Source organism: Biomphalaria glabrata, chromosome 17 (genome assembly GCF_947242115.1).
Source record: "Biomphalaria glabrata chromosome 17, xgBioGlab47.1, whole genome shotgun sequence".
NCBI classification, from domain to species: Eukaryota; Metazoa; Mollusca; class Gastropoda; family Planorbidae; genus Biomphalaria; species Biomphalaria glabrata.
Window position 1 is genome coordinate 18,188,943 of NC_074727.1, and position 22,405 is coordinate 18,211,347.

The 22,405-nt window shown below is 32.3% G+C and overlaps 1 protein-coding gene and 1 long non-coding RNA gene across 6 annotated transcripts in view; both read right to left on the bottom strand.

Annotated features, from left to right (window-relative positions):
* LOC106073480 (ATP-dependent RNA helicase DDX54-like) overlaps positions 1-22,405 on the bottom strand; it is a 25,784-nt gene continuing 3,379 nt past the window's right edge. For 2 of the 5 annotated variants that reach the window (XM_056015462.1, XM_056015463.1), the window contains exons 2-20: positions 20,817-20,922; positions 19,827-19,897; positions 19,320-19,505; positions 19,110-19,159; positions 18,703-18,744; positions 18,268-18,363; positions 18,002-18,185; positions 16,892-17,023; positions 16,276-16,486; positions 15,560-15,694; positions 14,597-14,691; positions 13,874-14,009; positions 12,866-12,939; positions 12,262-12,465; positions 11,375-11,523; positions 11,064-11,162; positions 9,231-9,335; positions 8,900-9,036; positions 5-324 (exon numbers count right to left, since the gene is read on the bottom strand). In XM_056015462.1, coding sequence (XP_055871437.1) covers positions 107-324; positions 8,900-9,036; positions 9,231-9,335; positions 11,064-11,162; positions 11,375-11,523; positions 12,262-12,465; positions 12,866-12,939; positions 13,874-14,009; positions 14,597-14,691; positions 15,560-15,694; positions 16,276-16,486; positions 16,892-17,023; positions 18,002-18,185; positions 18,268-18,363; positions 18,703-18,744; positions 19,110-19,159; positions 19,320-19,505; positions 19,827-19,897; positions 20,817-20,883 — 2,391 coding nt within the window. In that variant the 5' untranslated portion in view covers positions 20,884-20,922 and the 3' untranslated portion in view covers positions 5-106. Of the gene's footprint in view, positions 325-8,899; positions 9,037-9,230; positions 9,336-11,063; positions 11,163-11,374; positions 11,524-12,261; positions 12,466-12,865; positions 12,940-13,873; positions 14,010-14,596; positions 14,692-15,559; positions 15,695-16,275; positions 16,487-16,891; positions 17,024-18,001; positions 18,186-18,267; positions 18,364-18,702; positions 18,745-19,109; positions 19,160-19,319; positions 19,506-19,826; positions 19,898-20,816; positions 20,923-21,051; positions 21,070-21,840; positions 22,197-22,405 lie in introns of those variants that run through there. The other 3 variants (XM_056015460.1, XM_056015458.1, XM_056015461.1) reach the window with 3 other exon arrangements.
* LOC129923621 (uncharacterized) lies at positions 699-8,881 on the bottom strand. The gene is made up of 2 exons (XR_008775574.1): positions 6,496-8,881; positions 699-1,191 (listed from the first exon to the last, which is right to left on the bottom strand). It is a non-coding gene; the product is annotated as an uncharacterized LOC129923621 (long non-coding RNA).

Below are 22,405 nucleotides of genomic sequence, written 5' to 3' on the forward strand. Positions count from 1 at the left end.
TGTTTTTAAAGATTGTTTAATAACATCGAGATGGCAAAAAACAAACAAACAAAGAACAACTTTTTACCAAAAAAAATAATTAAATTTATTAACTAAATAACAATATTTATCGCCCTTTCCCTTTAGATTGTTTCCCTTTGGGTGGTTTCCCTTGTTTTTTTGCCCGGACATTTTCTCTATATTTTTGGAAATTCTGTATCTTGGCTTTTCTTCTTCTGTTCTTCAGGATCTGGTCAGCTGACTTCAACTCTCCCATCTTTCCTTTCTTATACTTCATCTTGTTCTGTCTGCTGCTGGCCTGATCTTCACTGCCCTTGGTGTGCCCTGAGGAAAGAGAAGGAAGCTTCTAAGACGACAACTATGCAAGACATGGAGTAGAAATTATTTGTAAGGGCTCAAAACTATAGTGCAAATAGGTCATACTTAGACCTTGCTGGGTCACAATGTTTGTATAATAAGACATTGTATGTCTTCGAATCCAACAATTAAGGAGGGGAGTATTTCACATGGCTAAACAGTCCTAGCTGTGATCTACATATTGTGATGTTGCTAGTTCAGGCTGTCTTGAAGTCAACCAATTACTCTGCAATCGTTTGGGTGTAATTGTTCGGGTGTATTACGTGCAGTTGAACGACAATCCAAACAAGGACTATACAACATCTATTTTAACAAGTGAAGAGATGTAGTCAACTCTGATGAACAATTGTACATGGATTTATTCTGATAAAAGGCCACAGTAGAAGTCTCTGTCACTAAACACGTCGTTACCCTGGAATGTTCTATCGCTAACTGATTTTCCGGTCTCTAACCCAACATATCCCAAACGTCACTAGTCCCGTTCAATATGCGTCATCTATGGTGCGTCGCTAAATAACTAACCTATATAAATAAGGTGTCTAACAGATTCCTCCCCCCCTTGAAAAAAAAATATGTCAATATTTTTCCACTACTGTCAAGTCTTACAAGGGCATTTTCAATTTAAGGGGAAGACCACAAACATAAAATCTTGACATCTTCATCTTGACTTCTTCATCTTGACATTTTCATCTTGACTTGACAGTTCTTCATATTCAATGTCAATGTTCATAACATTCCAGAATCATCTTCATTAGTACACAGTTCATCATGGAGGAAAATGTGGCATCTTATGGGTACTTCATACACTCACAAATGTTCTTCACTGGCAGTAATCTGATAAAATACAATATTTCAAAAAACAATTATAGACTTTATTTACACATTCAATAAATTTTTTCTTACCACCCTTTTATACGCTTTTGTCCATTTTTCTTTTATACTCACCCTTTTCCATAGAACTAACTTTCGTCAATGATATATGAAATGATTCACACAAAAAAAAATATCCATACTTACTTTTAAATGCTTAACATCAAATTTACTTATCTCCCTTTTCCATAACATATAAATGGTGTCAATATATTAATATATATTACATACTCAATATAATCATAGTTTATTTACAAAATTATTTCACTTCAATGTCATTCTAGACAATAGATCAGCTACAATATTCACAGATCCACTAATAGCTTTCACTTCAAATTTATATTCCTGTAGTGCTAAGAACCATCTATAAACACGACTGTTTTTCATGCTCTTTTGTTGTATATACTGAATAGGTTTATGATCAGTTAATAATATGAATTTCCTTCCTATTAGATAGCTCTCTAGCTTAGTAATTACCCATATTACAGCTAAGGCTTCTCTTTCAATGACACTATATTTTTTCTCTGCCTCTGACAATTTTCTGCTTACATATAATATAGGATGTAAGTTATCATAGTTCTGCATTAGACAACCACCAATAGCATTACCAGATGCATCAGTTGTGACATAAAATATTTTGTCTTTATCGGGTAGTCTTAATATTAATTCATGACTAAAAGCATCTTTAATTCTGTCAATAGCTTTCACACATTCCTCATTACAAACTACTTTTTGAGGTTTTCCTTTTTTAAGTAAGTCATTTAGTGGATTCACTATTTCTGCTAAGTTCTTTATAAACTTTCTGTAATAATTTACTATTCCCAATATGCTTTTAATTTGTCTTTTTGTTGTAGGTATTTCAATATTAAGTACTTTCTTTATGTTATCTTCAATAGGGCTAATCATGTTGTTATTTACTTTATGTCCTAAGAAAATTATTTCCTCCAATCCTATTTCTACTTTTTCTGCTTGAATTGTAAGTCCACTTTCTTTTATTATTTTGAACACTTCTTTTACATCTACCAAATGTTCCTCCCAACTATTATTAAAAATACATATGTCATCCAAATAGCAAATAACATTTTCTTTGTTTCCAATTATCATGTTCATCATTCTATTAAATGTGGCAGGTGCATTTACTAATCCAAAACTCATATAATTCCATTGAAAAATACCATATGGTGTTACAAATGCTGTGTAAGGTTTTGCATTTTCTGTTAAAGGTATTTGCCAATAACCTTTAGTTAAATCCAATTTAGTAAAAAATTTTGCTCCATTTAATTTATGTAAAATATCCTCTATATTTGGCATTGGATATGGGTCAAATTCTGTGATGTTGTTAAGTTTCCTATAATCAATACATAACCTTATATCTCCATTCTTCTTTTTGGCTATCACAATTGGTGAAGCATAATGAGATGTTGATGGTTCAATTATACCTGATTCTAGTAAATTGTCTATTTCTTTCTTTACTTTGTCTTGTAAATGTAGCGGTATTCTATATGGCTTAAGCTTGATAGGTTTTGGATCTGTTACTTTAATGTCATGTTTAATAATATTAGTTTTTCCTGGTATGCTGGAAAAAATTTCTTTGTATTCCTGTATTATTTTAGTTATGTCTTTTGACTTTTCCTTATGTAAATTATTAAGATTAATCTTTTGCCAAGTTTGATTCTCTTTTGTTTCTATTACAGGTATTTCCTTAATATCATTTTCATTATGATTTTCATTTGTTATTATCATCAAACATTCTTCTCTTTCTGAAAATGTATTTTCTATTTCCTCCTGAATGTTTTGTATCAACTCATCTTCTCTATCATGATACAGTTTCAAATTATTTATGTGATATGTTTTAATTTTCCCATTTATTTCAATTTGATAATTCACATCACTAATTTGTTTTATCACTTTAAATGGACCTTTCCATTGTTTACCAATTTTATTTTTCAGGTCATTTATCAATATTAATACATTGTTTCCTACTTCTAGTGTTTTCAATTGTCTTTTCTTATTTAGATTCTCATGAGCACTTTGTTTGTATTTCTTATTGTTGTTATATGCTTGAGTCCATATTTCTTTCAATTCTGTTGTGATTGTTGTTTCACTGTCATTATTTAATTTATTCTCATTGTCTATTAGATTTTCTTTGAAAACATCTAATTCATCTCTAGGTTTTCTTCCATGTATTACTTCATATGGTGAAAATTGTGTTGCTTCATGGATGTTGTTTCTATGAGCAAATAGTACATAGTTAATGTAATGATCCCACTTGTTCTGATTATTCTGAATTATCTTTGTTAGTGATCTTTTTAATGAACCACCATATCGTTCACATAAACCATTACTCTCTGGGTGGTAAACCGAAGAGTATATGTGTTGTATATTGTATTGTTTAGTCCATTTCTTAAATTGTTCTGACTTAAACTGAGATCCCTGATCACTCAATATAATTTTAGGTATACCATGTCTTGTAATTACTTTTTGAGTTATGGCATTAATGATATTCTCTGCACTTGTATTTGATAATGGGATTGCCTCTGGGTATCTACTAAACATGTCTATTACTGTTAGAATGTATTTGTTATTATTTTCAGTTTGAATTAAAGGTCCTATTAAATCAATAGATACTTTCTGAAATGGTGCTGTAGGTTCATCCATTTCTTGAATAGGTGCTTTATTCACTAGGCTTTTGTTAGATCTCTTTTGACATATGTCACATGAGTTTATGTATTTATTGATTGTTGCTTTCATTTTGGGCCAAAATACTTGTTTTGACAAATTCCTATAACATTTCTTTACTCCCCTATGTGCTGCTAAATTATTATCATGTGTCATGATTAAAACATCTTTCCAATATTTCTGTGGTAAGACAAGTTGTTTTATTTTCTTGTTATCATTACTTGTTTGTCTAAATAATATTTTATTCTCTATACAAAATTTCTCCATTGGGTTATTATTGTTTTTATCTGATATTCTTGAATAAATTTTCCCAATAATATTGTCATTCATTTGTTCTAATGCAAATGTGGGTATTGTTTCTTTTTCACTTTGAGATATTTGTGTTTCAAGACTATTTTGTGTTTCATTTTCTATCTCTCTTTCCTTAACATCTGTATTTTCTATTTGTATTACATTACTGGCTTCTTTTTCTTCATCATTACTTATTACATTTATTGTATTTTCCTGTTTCTCATCTTGTTTATCCCTTGATCTTGTTATTACCATACTTGTTATATTTTGTGTTTCTATGTTTTCATGATTTTGTCTTATGTTTTTGTATTTGTTTTGCCAGTCTTCTAATTCTTTTCTTGAACATTCTTTAACTCCTTTTATGTTTCCTACTAACATATCATATCTCATTTCTGGTATTGCAATGCCATCACAATAACCAGTGAAAAATGGAGTTTCAATGTATACCCTTATAGCTTTAAATTCCCTTACGGTGCCATCTGCTAATTCTACTTTCCTAGTAAACCCTTTATACCAATGAGGTTTGACAAATTTAGTTTTTACTGCCAAAGTGTTACAACCTGAATCCCTGATTAATTCCACCGGAATTCTATCTACAAACCCTGGGTACACTGCAAAATTGTTCCTATTTCCTTCCATGAAATATACCCTATCTGCACCTTTATTTTTGTATTCCCTACTGTAACTCCTATTTCTATAATTTCCCCTGTCATTCCTATCTCTACTCCTATATCTACTGTTATTTTGTTCATTGTATCTATTTCTACTTCCAGACCTACTATTCCCTCTTCTACAGTTAGCTGCTATATGACCTTTTCCTTGACATTTAAAACAGGTTATTTCACTATATTTTCTATTTCCACTATTTGATCTGTTTCTATTTCTACTTCTATCAACATTTTCTTTGGTGTATCCTATTAAATCTACTTTGCTCTTATCCCTATCAGAAAATGGTTTATTTGGATAGGCATTTTTATATACTCTCATTATCTCTGTTATTTCATCTATAGTTTTTGGGTTTCTTTCTCTAATAAAAGATTGTAATTGAGGATCACATTTATTTACAAAGTTGTCCACTAGAATAAAATTTTTTAATCCTTCATAAGAGTTTGTCACTTTTTCTAATTTTACCCACTTATTGAAAAAATCCTTTTCCATATTAATAGTAGTTTGGGGTTCTATTCCTAATGATGGTATATTGTCAAAGTATTTCTTTCTGAAAGTTGTAGCATTATGACCATAAGCATTCAATAACTCTCTTTTTAAAACCTGATAGCTATCATCAATATGATGGTCATGATTTTGGCATATTGTTAGAGCTTGACCATGAACAAAGTCTATCAGTATTTCAGACCATTCTTCTTCAGGCATATTAAATGTAGACATTTTTGCCTCATATCTTTTTAGAAAATCACCAATGTCATCCTTCTGTTCATCAAAACTTTGTATCTTTCTCTTTAGCCATGTCTGCGAATTAGGGTTGTCTCTTTGAGTGGTATAATTATTTGAGTTATTTGTGTTATTTCCTTGTTCAGTTTGGGCTCTGGCTTGTGCTGCGTCCAATCTCATCTTCTCCATTTTAGCTTCATGCTCTCTAATTTTTTCTCTTTCTTTGTCTTGCCTTTCTATTTCTTCTTTCTGTCTCTCTATCTCTTGTCTTTTTTCTTCTTTCTGTCTCTCTATCTCTTGTCTTTTTTCTTCTTTCTGTCTCTCCATTTCTTCCTTCACCACTTGCTGTACATAAGCTGCTAAGTCCTTTCCTTTTAACTCCATGGCCTTTCCATCCTGCATAGCTGCTTCCTTAACCTCCTTAAGGTCCACATATGATGATGTAGCCATTGTGTTTTATATTTTATATATATTTTTACTTAGCCTATATTGGTTATGGCTATACTTTGTACTTATTTTATATTTAAGTTTTTACAAACTTTTATATAAGTTTAAGTCTCTATCTATAGATTTAGTAAATGAGTAAATCTAGTCTGAGTTATATTCAAATCTGCATATTAGATCTAGTATCACACAAATTTAAATTTAGTATATTATAGTATGTATAATAATACCTTTTAGATCTAGTTATCAAGAGCACTATAACTTTTAGATCTAGTATGAATAACTATGATCACTTTTAAAACCTGGTATGACTGAAGTTACAGTGAAGTGTTTAGAGTAAATTCAAAGACTGTCTAGAGTCTAGATCTAGAGTAGATTATGGTTCTATTTAACCATACGAAACAAATATGTGTATACAATGTCAAATATATCTTCAACAAGATATATATATCTAGAATGTACTACCTTCATTCATTTTTCAATTCATAATATTTCAAATTAGAGTCTAGATAATCAAATGTACCAAAGAGATGTACAATTTGTAGATCTAAATTTAGCCAGACGACAGTGTTTGACTACATAGCCAGTTTCGGCATTATTCTCATGGCAAAATCATATTTGATTTTAACCGCTCAAACTAAAATTATTTTAGTCTGATTCACAGTAAAAGAATCCTACCCGCACTTTCTATCATTAAGTGAAAAAAAAATACAGATCTAATTAAATTAATAAAAATAAATAATTTAAAATAATATAAACAAATGAAATAATTAAATGAGACTATCGCTATGGGTTGGGATATGACAATATGGCACACAATGATAACGTCACGAAGTAACTAGGCAACAACGGATATGACATTTACACAAACAAAACAAATTACAACCCTAAACGTATAATATAGCTTTTCATCTAAATTATGTCTTTACCCCGAACGGGTTTAAGGCTTCAGCACCACCTGATTTTACTCAGGCTAACATACCAAATTTAGACAAAATCTATTTCTAAGGGCAATCTAAACATATACTAATAAGAAAAATGGCACTTAGCTTTTGATAAGAAAGATCCCTTTGTTCGGACTCCCGAATATGCTAGATCACAACAAATTCCACTGCCTCTCTTCCAGTTCTGACTCTGTTCTCCGGTGCTACCAGTATCCCACGTAATGCCACAGATGTCCTGATATGCCACAGCAAAATGTTTCAGTTCCTTCGGCGACTGTTGATGACCGTATGTGTAGTTCCGACGACTTTGTGTACACAGTTACTGACGAATAGGTTAACGGTTCTTCTGGCGACGACTTGACTTGTGTAGACGACTACTGACAAATAACAGTCTCTTGACGGCAACTTGATCTGGACGACTGACGAATAACGAATTTCTTGACGATGACTTGATCTGGGCTGACGAATAACGGCTTTAATGACGATGACTTGATCTGGGCTGACGAATAACGACTTTCTTGACGATGACTTGATCTGGGCTGACGAATAACGGTTCTCTACAATAGTTCACTGCTTCTGCTGCTACTCTGGTAGTACGACGAAGTTTGCTGTTGTATGCTGCTTCACTAGACCAAACTGTCCAATGTAGACTAGGTGAAACCAAGGTCACCTCCGACGACGTTCCGTTATACGACTAACGGTTTTCAACGAAATTAAGTGGATGTAGCTGTTTCCACAACTTCACTATCAGCACGTCTAGATATCGTCTAGACCAACGAATACTACATAGATCAATGTTTAGTACTGATAAATATTACTTCACTAACCTTCCAAAGGTTAAACACAGTGACCGTTATAAACGTGGTAAGCAACCGGTTCAATGAGCAAACTGCTCCACAAGAATCTCTCCAAGGGTAAGACGACAGAGCGATTTAGTTAGCTACCAAACTTGTAGTACTCACAATACTTCTGACAGCGGGCAAACTGTCCTTCTCGAAACTGACGAGGTAAAACTTGATACTCGATGTGGCTCCTATGACGAAGAAAAAATATGTCCAACAGGTTCACTAACGATCTCTCACCCGTTATGAATGAACGGTTTCTCTGGTTGTAGGTCGATTCAGCATATGAAGATCAGGCGTTGATAATATACTGGTTAAGTAGACCAGACGTTGCGATGATTACTGTCCTGACGAAGGTCACCCTGAGTTAACGGCTCGTTGAACGTACGATCAAGAACATGTAGATCTAGAACAAAGTCACTCTGCGATGATTCTGTGTTCAGCCGTACTCCGATGAAATCTTATATCTTCAAGTGCACGACCCTCACCTGAGTAAACGTTCTGCTTCGAGGTCCGGTTCGATGTTCGGCTTCATCAGGGGTCCGGCTTCGAGGTTCGGGGTCGCCACTGTGATGTTGCTAGTTCAGGCTGTCTTGAAGTCAACCAATTACTCTGCAATCGTTTGGGTGTAATTGTTCGGGTGTATTACGTGCAGTTGAACGACAATCCAAACAAGGACTATACAACATCTATTTTAACAAGTGAAGAGATGTAGTCAACTCTGATGAACAATTGTACATGGATTTATTCTGATAAAAGGCCACAGTAGAAGTCTCTGTCACTAAACACGTCGTTACCCTGGAATGTTCTATCGCTAACTGATTTTCCGGTCTCTAACCCAACATATCCCAAACGTCACTAGTCCCGTTCAATATGCGTCATCTATGGTGCGTCGCTAAATAACTAACCTATATAAATAAGGTGTCTAACAATATTTTCCCACATCCAAACCAATAAATTTCTATAATCATAAGCAGCCCAAAAGCACTGAAAGATTTAACAGTTAAGGAATAAAGGCTAACATTTTAGTGGTACTTTTATCTCATAGACACATTATGACCAAAAAAAACCCAACAAACTTACAGTGCCTCCTTTTCATTCCCACCACACTAAACTTTCCCCCTTGGCCCTTGAAGGAACTCTTCTTCTCTGACTCTCCATCATTATCATCATCATCATCTAGGTCTGCAAACTTGGTGGCACGTTTCCATTCATTATAAGTAAGTTAGTTAAAGAAATAGTAACAAATTTTTGGTCTCTTCATAATCTCTCATTCAAATCATTCTGCTCAATGTAAAGAAAAGAAAACAAGAACATACCAACTCCAATTCTACAATGTGTAGTAAATATTTGTAACAAATATTTTCAAAATAACATGGATTAAGTAGCCCCAGAGTTAGTAGTTAAAGGATATGCATTTGATTTATAGGAAGCTGAAATCCAGTTTCCACTTTCTGTTTTTATTCGTTTTTTTTGTTGATCACCAGAATCTGTGACAAATTTTTTCTTCTTTCTGTCCCTGTAAACAGTAGGTCAAAAAATGTTTACCTTTTAAAAAGTACATATAAAAGATTAAATTAACATTGATATAAAGGAAATTAGTACATTAAGTGTAGCCTAGTTGTATAAAACTGAACTGGTCTGCATGTAAAACTGATATCACTTATTTTAGTGGTTCAAAAGCACATGAACAAGCCCCCCTCCCCCTTTCAAACATTTATGCTTGTAATGTAAAGTAAAATAAAGTTCCCCTTTCAGAACTTGAGGTCTATAGGGCAGATGATGTAAAGGTCATCTGTTTCTGAGGCCCATGGTTAACGAGGGTGTTATGTGGCCAGCACAATGATCAACCACCTTTACTTTCCCCAACTAATGTCAGGTATACCTATTGGAGTAATCGTTAACTGAACTTCTGTGTTACCTGTGCTTGTAAACGTGCTAGTATTTGTATTTTTAATTGTGTTTGTATTATTGTGGTCTGTGTGAATTGTGACCAGTCTGTACTGTGCTTTTGTGTGTGTCAGTTGTGTTTTTTTGAAATAAAGTCTTGTTTCTAAGGTTATAAGTTGATCTAGTATATTACACCCATTTAGCTGGGTGACACCCAAAGAACCCAAAATTAAAAATCCCAGTCTTTGAACCCAGGAATTTCAGTTCAGAAGCCAAGCGCTTTACCCCTCAGCCACTGTGCCTCCACGATTGTAATATGTTAACTTTTAAATGTCAGCTCTGCAGGCCTGAATAAGAATCCTAGTCTCCTTTAGGATTTAAGCCTCAGTTTTTTAAATTAGAAACAGAACTCTATTCTTAGATCACCCTTTCCCAAATTGATTACAACTGTAAAAATATAATGAGCTATAATTTGTCACAGTCTCAGTTGACATTGCCTGATCTAATGTTCACGTCATGTTAAGAGTTTAAAAGACACGTGGAATTCCTGATGTAGAAAACAGGAAGTAGAATGAATAAAGTTGACTTTGAGTTCAGTCAAGTCAGTCAAGTGGTATCCTTTGGACCGGGTGGTCAAGTAGTATATTTTGGTCCCGGACGGACAGTAGCGACTTAGAAAAGTCGAGCAGTATTTACAGTTAAGAAGTATCTTTTAGGCAGTTGATGCCAGTGGTCTTTTTGAGACATGTATTATTATTCTGAATTATTCTGTACAGTGTTACCCGCTGAGATGTGTGGACGTGATTTGTAATATACTCTAGAGAGTTTTAACATATTGGATATTTTTTATGCCGCTGTTATGCGGATAGGATTTTCTTGACTTGTAGCACTAACAAGAAGTGAGTATTATTATTATTATTGTTGTCAAATAAACATTGTATTTGTCTGCTGAAACGGACTTAAGAGTACTCCAGGAAGCACGACATTCGCATTCTTCAACATTACACCATTTATCTTCATTTACATAATTGTGCATTCTGGAAGGACTCTTGCACAAAACAAAAGGCAGAGGCAGATTTAGAAGAAGGAAGAAAAAAGCCACATTTGATACTCCCTAAACTAGAATCTTTCTAATTAAGAAACTGTGGCAAAGTTTGACACTCCAGAATAAACCTGTTTAGCAATGATTTACAATGAATCCATTAAACCCAGTGATTTATCTGGGTACATTTACTGTTTCTAAAGTTAGATACTAATGAATGAAACATTTTATAGCATGGTGTTAATTACTAACCAGTATCTGTTTTTTTTTAACTACATCAGTAGATGAATCAACAAGACTGAAAATAATACTAACCAGTATCTCTTTTTTTTAACTGTTTTGTTTTCATCCTCATTTGTAAAGTCCAGCACTGCACTGGTGGCTTGTTTCTCAAAACTGTTGCCAACATTTAAGCTGTACAAGAAAAATATTTTTGTTCAAGTTATGAGCTTTTCTTAGATATTGTTGAATCTTCTTGCTAGACACAACATACAAGTTTTTGTATATTTTCTCAAGCACATTAAAAGTATCATATTAGCTACAAGTATTTTTTTTTAAAACCCAAAGAGATTTGACTATAGCCATGCTTACCCTTTCTAAAAAGATTTAACTATAGCCATGCTTACCCTTTCTCTGTGGCATAATCTGAAGGCCTGTACTGGATATAGTTTTCTTTATCTTTCACTTCCTCGACCCCCAGTTTCATCTTCTTCTTGGCTGGGGGCTCAACTTTGGTTTGTTTAGAACATGATGACACCACATGATCAAATACTGACTGAGAAATGGAAAACAAACATTGTACATACAAATTCAATAATGTTTATATACGATGGCTACATGTTTGTTCCAGGTATGAAATTGCTAGAACAAGTCTTAGGGAGATGGATCAACAAGAGGAGAGACAAAAAAATGGTTAAAAAGAACATTTAAGAACTTTTAGAAGCATACAACACAAAAAGTAAATAGCTAAGTTCCCTTTTCTGGTCTTTCAATCTACATCATATTCCACTCTATACTTTATCTGTCTATAAATGTCATTTTTCTTATCACATAAGCTTGGACAATTTAACAAAGAAAGTTTGAAAGTTAAAACCAGTTTTAAATTCAATATTCTGTAAGCACTAATTAATCTAGACTATGCAGCCTCCTTTTCAATTTGTGGTTTGTATATTTCCAACACCTGTATCTGTTTATTACATTTAATTCACAAAAATCATCTGGAAGCTAAATGTACTAAAAACAAGTCAATCTGGGGATAAAAATGTTCTGAGAAGCTAAAAAATACAAACAATATTAAAAAAACAAGACACAAAATAAAAAAAGATCCTAAATTTGTCATGGATTATCTGATTCAGTTGAAATTTAAAACCTAAATAATCTGAATTTAATTTGTAAGTAAAGGACATTTTTAACACACTATAGTGATTTAGTGTTTTTGCTGTCAAATATAAATAAAATAAGTATAAACCACTAAATAAAAAAATAATCTACAATAAATAATGGTGACACTGACCTCAATTTCCTTTTGGTCAGCTTCATCTGATATCTTGCGCTTACTGGCCCCAACATTACTTAACCCTAGACTGGCCTGTAAACTTTCTTCCTTCTCTTTTCTCTTGGCTTCATTGTTGATGATGATCTGTTCATGTAACTCTCTCTTGGCCTTCATCACAGCCAGCCCAGCCTTCTTGGTGGTGCTGTTGATTTCAAATATTGTCTGAGGATATACAAGGGAGAGAAATATGTAGAATATTTTGATAAAGATTATCAGCAGGAGTTTTAAAAAAAAAATGAATTGAATATTAATTTTTGGCTGTTCCTAGTATGCTGAGTGTTAGTTTTAATTTTGTACAAGGTTATTATGCTATATGTTAAAGTTTACATCAAAGCAAAGTCTGTCTAATTAGAACACATGCCATTCATTGTTGTGGTATCTAATGCATGAAAAGATAGATATTGGCCCATAATTTATTACATATAAAGAGCTTAAGTCTAAAACTACTATGTACTTCACACAAAGAAATGCTATATACTTAACAAAAAATTGTTTTAACTGGTGATCATTAACTTCTAAATTTTGACAAAATTTAAGTCTATAAAGATTTATCAACTCTTACTGTTTTTGGTCTGTAGTTTTTTAAAGCATTCAACATGTCCAGTCTGGCACCTTTTTCATCTACATCCAATTTGCCTGGAAACAAATTGCAACTAGATTTTTTTTAATGACATATTTATGGCTGTACATAGTTTATAACAACTGTACCATGTACATGTGTACAAATAATCATGCTCAAGATGTACAAAAACTATTCTTGTAGGGCAACAGCAATGAAAAACTTGTTAGCAAAGATGTATACACATTTTAAATGTCAAGGTTGTAAGAGGAAATAAAGTATATTTTTCAAGAGATGTATAATCTATGACTGTTGTTGGTATTATTGAATCAAAACAAATAGTTCTGAACTAAAGAGAAATTTATTTCCCCTGGAACTAATAAAAAAAAATGTTTATTGATCCTACTATTAATCAGTTTGTTGGTAATAATACGCTACATTGTACTCAAATTTACCTGATTGACATTGTATCTACTGGTTCCACAAGGTTGTCATTGCCAGAAGTGGGAATTGATATAGGTACTCCACTACCTATAAAATGCTTCCTTATGGCAAGTGTCTCAAATAGTCCATGATAATTAGTCCAACTCCTGGCCTTCATATGTGGCTCAGATATTGAGTCTGGTTTTCACTAACAGGAGAAGAAGTAAAGGCAAGTAACTAGGATCTAAACCAGTAAGCTGCGGGCTGGTGAGACATGTTAACCATGGCTGGATACCAACCTAAGATAAGGAAAGCCTCTGCTGCTTTGCAGCTATACTCAAACATGGGAAAAGCTTCAGGAGTCAACCCTGAGGAAAAATCAGGATCCGGTGACTTTTAGGCAGTTTGCAGCAGTGATACAACCATAGCAGAACCTGTGATGCTGCTGACTCCAAACTGTATCAGTACGTGCCATTACTTCGAATAGATCAATTGTGTGGAAAGCAACAGCTGTGCAGGTGACATCATTCTTACCATAGCTAATGCTCAGGCATTCTTCTTTCTATGAGATGACCAATATAGACTTACTGAACATAGGATGGATTCCGACTTTAACTGCATTCTCCACCAGCTCTTTGACTCTCTTCACTGATTCATTGGCTGAATTGGGTCTTGACTTACTGTACTTCTTGTAAGCATTGCTACAAACTTTCACTAAACCACTCTGGGAAAACAAGAATAGTTTGCAACAAGATCACAATATTTTTTAAAAGCTAAAATAGTTATTCAGATTAAAGAAGCACACAATTTTCTGTTTAACTCTAGCACCATAATGAACAAATCAATAGAGCAATGCTTAGACAAAAAACCTCAAAAGCATTTACCATTAAACTAAAAGAGAGGGTTGATTAAAATTTTGGCCAGCTCTCTTAAAAATTCTAAACTAGATGGCACATTAAGGTCAATAAACTTCACAGAAAAAAATAGGTAAATATATCTTTGTCAGCTATAGCATGGATATGCAATTTTATCGGTTTAAAGTAATGTTGCCAACTTTCTTATCAGATATTTTAAAAGATGGCAGCCTTATTCTATGCATACACTATTCAATTTTAATAGGATGCCTGCACACATCATCAAATGTTGTGAAAACACTCATTGTACATTCAATAGACATAGAATAACAGCCAAAGCTTCACCACACAAAATGAAAAATGTTAAAGAAATAATTTAATAGGCCACACAACTACAATGTAAAATATAGAAACGAAATCACAAAAAAAAAAAAAAAAAGTTTCAAGTCCAACTGACCAGTTCCACAGATTCTTTAACGACATGACAAACTTCTGTGTCTTGATCATCAAGTAAACTCTGGGGCACTTCACCAAACCAACCATCCTCATCTACTGTCAAAGTTTAAGAAGTTTAAAGTAATGTAAAGGATATAAAACAAAATGTGTTAGCTAAACAAAGTTCATACACCTTTTTAAAAAAAAAATTCCATACATGAAAATCAAATTCTTACTACTAAAACTAAGAAATCAACTTTCAAGAATTAAAAAAAACAACATATTAAATCTCATTTAAAAAGAACATGTACAGCACAAGTAAGAACAACACACTTGGAGTCATATGTAGGAAAACAAAAATCAAGAAAGAATCGATTGAAAACCTTAAATAACAATTTCAAAGTCTAAGTATTTACTAAAAAAAAATAAATATGCGAATCTGCTACCTAAACAGTTATAAAATATGACACTTGCAGTGATTTCAGATTAAATTGATTCATCTTTGAGAAAGGAAAAATTTTAAGAAATTTATTAAAATTTTGATAAAGAGAAAAAAAAAATGAGTGACTTATAAATTTCCTTGTGTGTGTGTGTGTTTGGGGGGTTACACAATTTTATATAAACTTTTTTTTCATTTTCATACACTGGCTTTCAGTTTTCCATTTTGCATATGAAGTTAGAAAGAGCAAAATTTAACAGTATGAATCCATAGAGAAACTTTTCTATGATTTCAGTTTAAAAACATCTTTAAATGTGACATTAAAAAAATAGACCTTCTAACAATATACCCTCATCATCTCTAAGATCTCTTCAAGACCAAAATTATTCAAAGATGAAATTATTTTTTGCTGTGATTAAACACGACCCAATGAAAAATATTCCCAAGAAATTTAAGCTCTTGGAAAAAAAAAAACAATAAAAAAAAAACACTAGTCATGTAATAAAAAAAAAATCAATGCAATTAAAATGATTGAAAACTATCTACCTGGAGTATTTTGAGTCAGGGGCACAAGTTTCACAGGTCGACCCAGAAATACGTGAAGATCAATAAAGTGTGCCATTTCATCTGCAGCAATCAGAGAATATGCAATACCACTACGTCCAGCTCGAGCCACACGACCTGTTGATACATATTTTTAAAAGATAGGAATGGTATAATGTGTGCCGTTTTAGATTCCCAAGCTGCAGCGAATTGAGAACAACATTGCACAAATAGTCATATGAAAAACAAGACATGATATTCCTTTACTGCTCTCTTGCACACACTGCAAAAATCGACTACAAGGCGGCCCCACTTTGTTGTCAAAGACTCTATGAAAAGAAATGTTCTTGTACCTTGGCAAACTGATTACTCCATATGTTCCTCAGAGAGCCCTGACTTCTAGCCGTGTCACATTTCTCTCTCAAAAGTTACAGTTTGCAGGCTTTTCAGTGCATAAATCAAACGTTTGGAACCCCATTGATCTCAGACAGACAACATGCTTCAAACATTAAGACCTATTTCCTCAAAACCTTTTTAGATTAGTTTACCATTTTAACTGTAGTGTTTATGTTTATTATGTTATCATAGTATACATTATGTTTGTTAACTGTGAATAAAACCTGCCCAACGGAATAACATACCAAGAAATAAGTATGAAATATGAACAGCAGGACCCTGTATTTTAGGGATGTCTTGGTCAATGCCTTACACTGACTTACCTACTCTGTGAACAAACAGTTTGGGCTTTGCAGGGAAGTGGAAGTTGATGACATTATCCAGCAGTGGAACATCTATACCTCTAGCTGCCAAGTCTGTCACGATCAACACCTTGCATTTACCGAGAGAGAACTTAGCAGCATTGATCTTTCTTGCGGCTGGATCTAAAGAACTGTAAATGTAGGTCACACTTAGTCCACACAGAGTTAGAAGCTGAGGAACAAGATTGAAACTACAGGTTATGAGTTATTTTAAAATATATCGGCTACTTATTTTTTATTATTTAAAAATAATATGTACATGCCTGCAATTAAAAATGTGACCTATTCTAAGAATCTTATATTAACATTTCTTTATTTCAGTTTAAGAAAATTTATTGTAAAAATTTAAAAAATCCAATGAACTTTTAATGTCTTTTGTGCATAATCTAATTCTCAAGCTATTGTTAATCCTCAAAATAAATCAAGGCACTTTAAAAAAAAAAGTACTTTATTAATGTTTTTTTTTTAAATCTCAATGTTTTATTGCAATTATTAGATTGAAACATAGTTTAAAATATATTAAAACATAGTTTTTAGAAATGGTGAAAGAGGGATACTTTTATTCCATGTTCATTACCAAGTGAAGGAATTCTACATGATGCTTGGTAGCAGCAAAGACAACTGTTTGCTCATTTGGTTTGATGATGTGTTTTAGAAGATACAACAGCAACGCACACTTGTCTGAGTCACGACATGAGAAAAACGACAGCTGAGGAAACATCATTTAATCTTTGACATTGTAATTATAATAAAATGGCTGTTTTTTTTCATTTATAATAAATGTGGCTTTTGCTTTAAGATAAAACTAAAAGTATAATTTTAAAAAATCCTTAATGTGAACAGTTAGTTTCAATAACATTTCTTTTGTTTTCAATGTGAAATTCTCAGAACTAAGAATGTCCTGACCTGGTTCTTTATTTGTTTAGCAATTAGTGACATAATTAGAATGATTCAAAAGATCTGGCCAATAGTACAAATGATTCAGTTAAATTATAGAAATTTATATTTTTTTCCCCCAATAGGGCAAAGATCCTATTACTTTTGTGCTGTCTGCCTCACTATCTGTAATGTTTGTATCCCAAAAAACAGCTCTATCGAATAAAACATTTCGAAATAGGTACCAATGCAACATGTGATCTTTAGAAATTTGACCATTTTGTTTTAGTGATTGTTGAGAAAAGTAAATAAAAAAAAAATAAATAAAGATTTGTAATGTTACGTATCTGAAAAGTAAACCCTGAGTTATAAGCAAGATTTAAAAAGCTGTTAGTGTTATTCACTTGGCATATGGCTAATTACTCAGAGGACACTGATACGTTTGTGCTTCCCACAAAGCATCTTCATTATCTTCTTATATTTACATTTATTCAATTATTCAATTACTAAATAACTATTTATGTATTATAACTTGTGTAAACCAGTTCATTACCTATTCAATCAGTGCTACCTTATGTTGAAAAAGCAGTGCCTATAATTTTACATTATTGAAAAACATTTATAGCCATGGATATTTATACAGCTATAAACTTTAATACGTTTCCTTATTCAAACTGAAACAATTGTTTTTCCTATTATGCCTTACCTAAATACACATTATTAAAGCTCGATTAGGACTTCATTATCACTGCAGTCAATATGAAGAAAGGAAAAAGACAAATGAAAAACATCCATAAATAATTAGCCCTACCTGAAGATTTTCACTAAGTTTAGTGTCAACATCCAGTCGGATCAATGTCGGATCAGTGAGGCCTGCTCTGGCAAACTCTACCAAAGATTTGGGCAGCGTAGCAGAGAACAACAACGTCTGCCTGGAATCTGGTAGCCTATGAATGATTTCTTGTAGCTGGTCTTGAAAACCCATCTCAAAGAGTCTAGGGGAAAAAAATTAACACAATCATACAAATATGAAGGTACTTTATTTCAGTCCCACAAAGCACTGCTCCAAGGACTCACCTGTCAGCTTCATCAAACACAATGTACTCCACAGCTTTCAGTTTCATGCCCATCTCAACCAGAACATGAAGCAGACGGCCAGGTGTGGCTATTAAGCTACAAAGAGGAAAAAAAAAAAGGTAAAATTGAATTTAAATAACATGAAAAGTTCTTTTGGTTAAAAACAACATAAAACTATGTTCTATAAGGTCAACAGGACTGACACACCTAATCAGTGAGGGAATCAAATGAAAGTTGGTAGATATATAAGTCATAAATGTATATACACAAATATACATTTATTAATTGTTTACTAATAACAACCCTCAGAGTTGCTTTCAATCTTTTAAGGTTGCTAACTAAACATGTTTGTAGTAATATTTAATGTTTTGTTTAGTCTTAGAAACAAAATATGACTGAAATAGATGGGTGCAAATAAGCTTTATCAAAACTTACATATCAGGATGATCATGTAGTGCTGCAAACTGGTCATCCATCCTTTGAATAAATTAATATGAACATAATTGAATACAATCATTATTAACATATTAACAAAAAGCCAATGAATTATAACAAGATACAACAAAACTAATAGGAATAATTGAGAAGTACTGAATATAAACAGCACAAATAACAATTACCCTAAAGTGGAATATAATGCCAGATAATAAAAGAAAAGTCAACTTAGAAACACTTGGTGAAGTCATCTTAATAGCCACAATCACAAGGAACATACTAGAAGAAAGCTGTGACAACCATGAAGATGTTGATAGTCCAGTTGAGACGGGCTCTTAATTAAAACTAATGAGTTCTTACATTTCAATGAATTTTACAAGTTGGATTTTTTAAAATAGTTAACAAACCTGTCTCCTCCTAAAATAACAGCCGCCTTCAGTCCAGTAAATTTTCCAATCTGCAATGAATTTAGGTGGATAATCTTGATTAAACATTATTTTACTAAACAATTTGTGAATATCTCCACATACCAGTCTACAACTTCTCCATTTATTTATTTTGGTTTGGTTACAATTTTGCAAACAAAGTGTGTTTACTCCATTATAATCAAACTTTACCTCTTTAGCAAACTTCAATGTCTGAAGAGCCAACTCTCTTGTGGGAGATAATATCATTGCACGAATCCCTGAAGTAGAATGAGTTTTAAGTCTCTCAAACATTGGCACAAGAAAAGCTGCAGTCTTGCCACTGCCTGTCCTAGCCATAGCTACAACATCTTTACCCTCTAGAATGACTGGAATGGTCTGAAATAAAAAAAAATCCTTTCCTTAAAGTCAGTGCTAATCCTCCTTTAATCTACCTTGTCTTTATAATATTTATGGATACCTAATTAGTTTTAACAGTAAGGCAAAATAATATAATGCTATATGATTCTGTGTCAATGTATATATCTTATTTCTGTTTATTATATATATTATTTCTGTTTATTATATATATTATTTCTGTTTATTAGTTTCTTAAAAATACTGAGAATTATCACAATTAAAGGTACATGTAACATTTTGAGATGTAAGCAATTTTAAGGGTAAACAATGTGTTCTAAAGTAAACAATGACAACTGGCACCTTTCTCTGGATAGGAGTTGGCACTTTGTATCCTCTCCGTAAAACACCCTTTAAAACATGATGAGATAAGCCTGTAAGAATAAAAAAAAAATTATTTAAAAAATTAAAAATAAAGTGTAGGTGAAATAATTATAACAGCTTCTCCTTCCTGATCAAAGGTGAACACAATCTCAATTCCTATAAACTCAAATATGCCTACGAAGTCCAATCTTTGCCTTGATATGTTGACCGCATACATGACATGGGTAGGTTGGGTCTTGCAGGGTTGCCTGCGTTTGCTCTGTATTTTTTTAAAATACATTTCTTTTTTCTTTGCTGATGACTGACCTCTTTGTTTCATAGCTTGAGACACTGATTATCATAGGTCAACATCATAATGGGTGATCAAGGCTAGCATTTCTCAGTCATGAGTGTCAATTATACAATCATTGAGAGAGCTCTTTAGAGAGTCATCATATCTCCTGAGCAGTTTAATAGACAAAGCTTCCCATAAAAAGTTGCTTGGGGAGGTGATTGCCAGGCATGTGGACTTCATGACCAGCCTATCACAGTTGAAACCTTTTCACTGTAGTAAAGATATAATCGTGTTGACTCTATAAAGTAGCAAAGCTGTGTAGTCTTACTCGAACCAAAAATGATACTATAATTGTAATTTGTAGTGTAATAGCAAAGACAAACAGACAAAAAATCTTGTGTTCCCCTGGCAATCAAATCATTAAATAGAAACTATCTGATATAAACTTTTCGCATGTTAATTATGAGTAAGTCTGGTGTGAATGTATATTTTGGTTTTCTATAATTGTAATGTTTTGTTTGGTGTAATGCAAAAATTGTAAGACAAACTTCCTTATGGATAAAGATTATTATTATTATTATTATTAAAAGAAATCAAATTGATTGAACCCCAAGAAAATTAAATGAACTAGTTAATAAACTAAATAGATCTAGTATTTACTCAATAAATTATTAAAAGAGAAGAAAAAAAAATACCCATAGACTGGAACCCTCCTGATTTTTTCTTATTCTTGATTGCTGCTAATTTCTTAGCAGAAGCCATTTCACCTTCCGAATCTTCTGATTGGTCTTGTTCCTCATTCTGTACAGACAAAATAAAAATAGTGTATAGATCTATACTAGTATACTTTCAAAGCAAAACATTAAAGTTTAAGACATAAATAATCTAACTGAGAACTAAGAAAAAAGCAAAACAGCTGAAGAGTGTTACCATTACTATTTATTGACAGTCATGTAGTATTGTAGACTACTGAGAATTTGTTATTGCTTATGTTCCAAAGTAATCACAAGATTGTGTCTTTAAAAATACCAAGATTAAACATAAGTCCATGTTTTCAAAGCAATGCTATTTTCTTTTTAATTTTGAATTGGTGTCAATATAAAACATGTGTTGTTATTCAGTCTTTATTTTAATTGTCTAACTTTGAATTTTTTACTTGTATTTTCTTACCATTATTTTCTTTTTTTTTTTTTTGTTTTAATCTTCCTTTTTCTATGAAATGTACCAGAATGTCTAAATATGTTGTTAGCTTTGTAAGGCTTTGTTGCTTTCAACAAATGTTTGTATTTTTTTTTATATTTTCTTTTTTGTTTAAAACTTGTATTAAATATTAATTATATATAGACTCTCTCTCTATATATTATATATATTAAGCCTGTTGTGGTTTATGCCAATAAGATTTTAAACAATAATTAGATAAATCACAAACTCCACAAATAAAAACATTTTCTAGAAAACTAATACACATTTTTAAGTCATTGATTAACATGCACGACTAGATAAATAATAATAGACTTAATTGCTAAGACTGACCCATAAATCATAAATGAAATTACATGATGAATAAAAAAATAAATGATTGATATTTAATAATTGAAATGGTAATTTCCTACGCCTACGCTAGTACTAGCCTACGCCTACACTCCATTAAAATTATTATTATAATATAAATTAGATCTATATCTAGTATTATCTAGATAGATCTGTTCTTTATCTTACATAGACATTTTTGTCGACATTCTCTTCTTCATTAACGTTTCGATCTACATTGACGTTATTTTTTCGTATATTCTTGGGCTTGGCACGTTTTTTTGTTTTAACAGTTTTATCTTGAGAATTTGAATTATCAGAACCACCACCAGAATGAATTTTACGAAGTTTCTTTTCCATCTTTTTGGCCTTCCATTTTCTTTTTCCCATTTTAATATAGATCTAGTCTAGATCTTTAAAAATATATCAAAAAGATATCTACAGGTGACTTTTTCACACCACTGACATAGTATGAATGATATAGATCTAGATCTAGATTCTAGGTCTATGGTTCACACGTTGTTTACACCGGAAAAAAAACAATAAGAACCGGAACCATGGAATTATACTTTCTATTGACAAAAGAGTTTTAATTTTTATTTCGCATAATTGTACTGTAGATTTCCAATGAAAATAATAATAATAATAATCTTTATTGTCCGTATGGAAATTAGTCTTACAATTTGTGCATTACACCAAACAAAAACATTATAACTATAAGAAACCAAAGTGTACACACATTCTCACCAGACTC